We start from the raw sequence: 7000 nt of genomic DNA, 5'->3' as shown, positions 1-7000 counted from the left end.
CTTCAATTTCTTGCTCGTATACCCAACGGGCCCCACATTTTGTAACCTCTAGTCCTGGACCTTTGGTTTGAAATCCAATCTTAATTTGACCCAATCCATTAGCATCTATTTGACTCCAATATCTATTCAATTTCTGATTGAAATATTTATGGGGATAGTAATCTAGGTAAAGATGATACGATTCAATAGTAATCTAGGTAAAGATGATACGATTCAATCTTTCCAAATTGTTCTGAAAAAGGAAACTCAGAGAGTTGGCTTTTATACCCATTGGCTTTCAAGTACCACCCAAGCCAATGCGTAAATCTATAACTACCATTATCATATGAACAACGTTGGTGAAGTGGATGATGTTGGCGGAGTACAAAAACTGCACACACAACAAACCCCTTCAATTTATCTAAAGGCACTTGCAAATTCATTGAAGTCCCCACACTTTGATGCCTAAACCATTTTGGAATTTCTCTTCCAGGAATTATAATATGATAAATGGGTTCATCTCCCTGAAACTTACAAAATTACAAAATCGTTATATTTAGAACCTCACAAGCAAGAGAGAGAGAGAGGGAAATAGAGAGAGACCTTAAATTGAATGTGATGTCTAAGCGTTGTTAATAACATGTCATCGTAGTCTTCATTGTTAATCAATTTAACACAATTGAGAAGACAGAGTATTGGACAAGGACCTTCTTCAAGTCTTAATGGTAATATTTCTAGTGAGGTACAACCATCTGCATCAATACCCTTAATATTTAATGGAAGCTCTGGCAAAGATCGAAGATGTGTGCAACCACTCAGAAGAAGAGTCTCCATATTAGATAGTTGAGTGGTACTCTCAGGAAGGCAAACAAAATTATTTCCCCTAAGATCTAATTTTGTTAAAGAGGACAAACAACCAAGACCATCAGGGATTGCCTGAAGATTGCAATAACTTAGATTCAATTTCGTCAAAGACCATAAATTAGAAAAAGAATGCCCTAACATGCCCATGGGATATTCTACTCTTCTTTTTCGCATTAAAGGAAAGCTGATAAGTTTATTTGACGATATAGATGATAAGCCCTTACATCCACGAAGAGATAGTACTTTGAGATTTTTTAAGAGAACAAACGAAGAAGGTAATTCTGTTATAGCAGTTTCACTCACATCTAGCTCCTCAAGACCTTTGATATTCCCCAAATTCTCTGGTAGTTCATTAAGTTTTGAGCACCCAGATAAAGTGAGAATTTTTAGAGACATCGAACAACAACAGGCATTTGAAAGACTTGAAAGGTTTTTGCAGTCTCTTAGATCCAATTTAATAAGTCCAGTTAAATACTCTGTTGATAATGATAAATCTTTTATAGCAGTCCCGCTCAAACAAAGTTTTGACAAACGTGGCATATATCCAAAAATTTCTGGAAACTTCTTCAATTTTGAACAACCAACAAGATTAAGAATTTCTATTGCTTCCAAGCTGATCTTGGGTGGAAGGCTCTCAAGGTACTTGCAATCATTTAGATCCAATCGAATAAGACATTTGAGATTTCCAAGAGATACATGAATCTTAGATAGTCTCATAAAACGTTGAAGAATCAATTGCTTAAGCTTTGGGGCTCCACTAAGGTCCGGCATCTCAATCAAGTTTTGGGAGTCACTTAGGTCAATGAGTCTTAACTCATCCAAATTCTGTTATAAACCAAAAAAAAAATTAGTAGATAAACTCAAGTATTAATGAAAAGGAAGAAAATACACATTTGCTTGAGTGAAAATCTTACCATAATTCCTTTCCATAGGTGATTGATGTGGCTGCAACGCATTCTGAGTTCAACCAGTTTGTTTGGCTGAAAACTAGTTGGCATGGATTTTAAAGGATATCTGTACCATTCTATAAAGCGTAACTCATTAGAAAGATAACTAAGACCTTTTGGAAGTTGCACATTACAAATTTTAAGAAATCTCAATTTAGTCATCTTTGTGAAGGCTTCAGCACTCAAGCTTTCCTCTTTTTGATTAGGTGTGTTTAGCTCTATGCCTTCAACTGCATCCGTTCCCTAATAACCAAGAGCAATAAAATAAGAATTATTAGCAAATCCTTGGAAGAATATGTAAAAATATATATACTTCTCTACGTTTAGGTAAAGAATGTCAACTTACAGTATTATTCTTCAATGTATGAAGGACATCCTCACAATGCCACAACCTACTACGTCCACCAGGCTCATTAGGGGATTCACGAAAAACAATTTGTTGACCCATTTCTTGTAGCAAATCGTGCATGCACAAACCTCCATTTTTATTAATGGTTATGAGAGATATGTCCATAAGGACACCAATATTGTAGTTTGGGTTATAACCAAAACTTTTTAATATATCTCTTACGCAATCTTTATTCTTTTGTTTGAAGAAACATGCAATATCTAAAAATAATTCTTTCTGCATATTTGTTAGCCCATCAAAACTTATTTGAAGAACATCCAAAATTTCTTTACTAGGTTCTGCTTTTAGTTTATCCATGGCACTTTTCCTTTCATCTATGCTTTTGTTAAACAACAAAGAACCTAAAGTGTTAAGAGCTAACGGAAGGCCCTTAGTGTAATTCACAAAATAAAAATGTACATAATTTTCTTTAGGATGGAGGTTTTTGAAAGCACTCAAACTAAAGAGTCTCAAAGCTTCATTGCCATTCAACTCCTTTGCAGTATATATGTAATCCACACCACATCTTTTCAACAAATGGTCATTTCTACTTGTTATAATGATTCTACTCCCTGGACCAAACCAATTATGGTTCCCAACCAATGCTTTTAATTGTTTTTCTCCATCAACAACATCAAGAACAATAAGAACCTTTTTACCACGTAGTCTATTCCCTATGATTTTGATCCCCTCATGAACATTCCCTAAATTTATTTCTCTTTGCATAAGGATGTTAGAAAGAAGTTGTTTATGTAAAGAAACTAGATGTTGATTTTTAGTTTTTTCTCTTACATCAGCAATAAAGCTACTAGCTTCAAAGTTGCTTGAAATTCTTTCATAAATACTTAGTGCGAGAGTTGTTTTACCTATTCCACCCATCCCACAAATCCCTACAAAGCAAACACCATCTGACCCCTCATCTAAATATAAGTACAACATTTCCCTCACACGAGATTCTATTCCAACAAGTTCATTGGAAATAGTACTTTGGAATACAAGATTCAATTCGCTAGATATCCTTTCAAGGATTTCTTGTATAACTATTGATTCGTGCCTGCAAAGAAGATAGCATAGCAATAATTTTGATGACTGTATAATATAGCATATATATAGGAGACAAAACATTCAAAATAGAAACTTAATTCGTTCAGTAACAAAAGGGTAATTCAAAAGGTGTATAATATAGCACCGTAATTGGGGTTTGACTTGTTGGCACATCATAAAATCTAAATGAGAACCCATGTGTTTTCTTCTAACTATAATAGTTTAATGAGTTGAGAGTGTGCCTAATTTTAATAAGTAATTTGTTTTTCATTTCCTGCCATGTTATTACCATTCTTTTTCTTGAATTTGTCCTACAATTTAAAATTAGTTTTCTTAAATTTAAAAATACTAATAAAAAGAAAATAATTCCCAACCCTTTGTGTTCCACGGTTACAATTTAGATGGCAACCCTTTGTGTTCCACGGTTACAATTTTAAATAGCAACCCTTTGTGTTTCACGGTTACAATCTCAAACGGCAACCCTTCAGCATCCTAACTCTAGACTTTGGCTTTTTAACTCCTTCATCTCTTCCTCTCCTCATGCTATATTAATACTGAAAAGCTGGACAATTCAGTTTAGGTCTCTAAATCCCAATTGCTCTTGACCTCTATTCTTGTGGCTGCCTGCATAATAGTTCAATGTAAGAATTAGATTAATAGTGTTGTTCTTTTATATTGCTGTTTTTTTTTTCTTTTTTAATTTTGTTACTACCTTTTTTTGTGTTGTGGGTCATATATGAGTTTTTATGTATTTAGGTTAGGTATTTGTACTGATATATGATTGTTTGTTTCTATGTTTAAAATTGATTTTTTTTTTTTTTTTTTAATGTTTGAGATAGTAACATTATTGGTTTATATTGTGTTATCCGTGTGATAGAGTTTTAGTAGTATTCGTGCCTGTAGAAATTCAATTTGCTAAGGTATTTTAGTAGTTAGCAAATTGAATTATAGAGTTTAAAATTCAATACTATACTTAGAACATGATACTTCTCCTTTTTTCTTGGTCTCCTCATTTAAGTGAATCCCTCCTTCATCATAGAAATTGATTTAAAATTCCTTCTATTAGCTTTGATTGTTCTCTTGGCTATATCATAAAAGACTTTTTTGATATAACCTTTTTATGGTAATTATCGTCATTTTTGTTGTAGTTGAATCAAAATAAGATTATGCTAGATCTGCATAATTAGTAGTTGTTGCATCTTCATCATTATCACAAGTTTAAGATAGTGATTACCCTCATCAATAGCTGCTGCGTCTTCTTCATTGCCAAAGTTGATTATCTTAACAAAAAATTTATTTATCTGATTGTACCACATGTATTTATTTACTTATGAATTCTATTTGATTGTAAGATTTTTATGTCTTTTGATATAAATTAACTAGCTGGTATGCTAGCCAAACCGCTTGCTTCTTTTGTTTTTTTTTGTTAATATTTTACTTTGCCTCCAACATTGTTGTAATTGGTTGTCTCTTTAATGGCATGTTCTGTCTCCATCACTATATATATATATATATATATATATATTGTTTTGTAAGATCCAAGCAAGAAAGAGTTTAAGATGCTTGCTGTGTTTTTCTCTCAAATTTTTTACAGCATGAACTACTTGCGGTATTGAAGTAATTATTGAATATTTTATATCAATAGTTATTTGTTAATAGGTGTTTGATGACTTTTGGATATGAAAAGTTTTAGGTTAAATGGGTAACAACTTTAATTTTGTTAATTTTTGCTTTCTATATTACTAATAGTGATTTATCATGTTAAATTGGTAGTTTATTTGTATATTAATCAGCTACAATGTTGTAATGTTATTTATTTTTTCTTTCTAATTTGTGAGGTTTAATTCAAATAATTTTGAATAAGTCCTCTGAAATCAAATTCAATATAAAAGAAATTTTGTTAGAGACTCTGTAAGACTAAGGGGAGCTTGAAGATAATATAAGTTTTGGCCTCATATAATATACTTATATTGTGAGTTTTAGATGCTACAAGTAGTATTGTAGTAACTTACATATGAAACTCTAGATGTAATGCAAATAGTTAAGGATAATGACATTCACTAATATTTGTCTTTTAATTTAAATGGTATTTTGCATAATTGCTTTGCATTCATTAGATTTCATTTTCAGTAATTTTCCGCGCATCGCACGGGTTAGTGACTAGTAACATATTAAAGTGGAAGCAAAATCAAGAATCCAAATTAGATTCTAATTAAACTATAATTTTGTGTCCTATTATTTGATGCCAAGTGTCTTTAGAATGCAATCCAATTTTATGTCAAGTGTCCTTCCAATTATACTCTAACTGTGTGTCAATTATATTTACATGCGAATTCCAATATCTAAATTTAGAAAATATAAAAATATTTAATTCAAATTTATTATACTCCTATGTAATACCATGAATGTGTACAATGATACAATCTATTATATATATATATATATATATATGTATATATATATATATTTATAAAAACACATTCACACAAGCATACACAATGATGTATGTATGTACTGCATCCCTAGATTTGCATGGGTTATAAACTTGTGTAATATATTACACTGAAAGCTCAACCAAGAATCCATACTAGATTTCAATTGCACTTGAATTTTGTGCCAAACGTAAATGTCTTATAATTTGATGTCAAGTGTCTTTAGATTCTTTTGCACTCTAACTCTATGTCATGTGTTCTTTTAACTATACCCTAATTTTGTGTTAATAATTCTATTTCCAAATTAATACATCTAAACTTTAGAAAAATACATATAAATTCTCCATTTGAATTTATTATGCTTTTACTTAACCTATGAATGGTATAGTATATTACTTCTTAGAGAGGAATATATATATATATAATTGTGATTATTCTTGATTGCACCTGTGCACATACATAGATCATAAGCCAATATACAAAAAATACAAGAGAGTGTGAGACAAAACTTCGTTAAATAGCAAGCTTATGACATAGCAATGTAACTTAGGTTTCATTTGTTTCTATCTTTGTACTTTTTTTTTTTTTTGCTTTTATTCTTTGCAATAAGAAAAACTAAAAATAGATATACTAAATAGACCAATTGAAGTTTTGTTGCATTTAAGCATTAAAATCAAATAAAACTTTTTTTTGTTTTGTTTTGTTAATATAAGATATAAATTCTAATGTAGTCTAATCTAAGTGTATATGTGTGTGAAGTTCCATTTTGGAGACTTAAACTCCCGGCTCTTACCCCCCACACTTCATATGCACTTATACTTATGAAATGACTATCGCGCCAAGGGTGTGCAGTGATAATAAACTTAATTTGTAATCAAGTGGAAATTATAAAAAGGAAAGAGTCATTGAAGTGAAGTTATCTAAAGTAATAAATTTTATGTAGGTTTGGAGATATGCTTGAAGGCTATATAAACTGATGCATTCGTCATTTACATGCCAAGATTGAGGGAAAAAGATAAAAGTAGCTCTTTTTCTTCTTTCTTTTCCAGTTGAGAGTAGTAGGTGGGGTTTAAATTCCAAATTTTTTATTCAACGAGAAAAAACTTTACCATTTAAGCTATTTTGAATCCATGCTACCTCCAAGCAAAACTATTAATTAATGTCAATTAAGTAGATGTCTAAACTTCCCTCTCAAAAAAAAGTAGATGTCTAAACATAGTTGTCCTGATCATGGGCTGGATCTGAGTCTTGTTACACTTACAAGATACATAAGAAGTATTAGACATTTAGAACTGAAAGGAGGGAAGCATTTGAAATGAGATATTAGGGGGTCAACTACAGCTAGG

The 7000-nt window shown here is 31.3% G+C and overlaps 1 protein-coding gene across 1 annotated transcript; it reads right to left on the bottom strand.

Annotated features, from left to right (window-relative positions):
- Positions 1-277: 277 nt before the first annotated feature.
- Positions 278-3764, bottom strand: LOC115961999 (TMV resistance protein N-like). Its single transcript, XM_031080876.1, has 6 exons — positions 3688-3764; positions 2137-3232; positions 1758-2033; positions 1087-1668; positions 583-915; positions 278-370 (listed from the first exon to the last, which is right to left on the bottom strand). Exons 1-6 carry the CDS (start codon positions 3762-3764, stop codon positions 278-280), a joined length of 2457 nt encoding a protein of 818 aa, XP_030936736.1.
- Between the last annotated feature and the right edge of the window lie 3236 nt (positions 3765-7000).

This window comes from Quercus lobata, chromosome 9, assembly GCF_001633185.2.
Source record: "Quercus lobata isolate SW786 chromosome 9, ValleyOak3.0 Primary Assembly, whole genome shotgun sequence".
NCBI classification, from domain to species: domain Eukaryota; kingdom Viridiplantae; phylum Streptophyta; class Magnoliopsida; order Fagales; family Fagaceae; genus Quercus; species Quercus lobata.
This window is presented reverse-complemented; position numbering and strand designations above follow the sequence as displayed.

Excerpts from the sequence above, each read along its gene's own strand:
- LOC115961999 (XM_031080876.1), bottom strand. The coding sequence starts at position 3,764 with ATGAGGAGAGGAAGAGATGAAGGAGTTAAAAAGCCAAAGTCTAGAGTT. Across the intron at positions 3,233-3,687 it reads AAGGGTTGCCGTTTGAGATT|GCACGAATCAATAGTTATAC; the intron begins GTAACCGTGAAA and ends TCTTCTTTGCAG. Across the intron at positions 1,669-1,757 it reads ACCTATGGAAAGGAATTATG|AATTTGGATGAGTTAAGACT; the intron begins GTAAGATTTTCA and ends GGTTTATAACAG.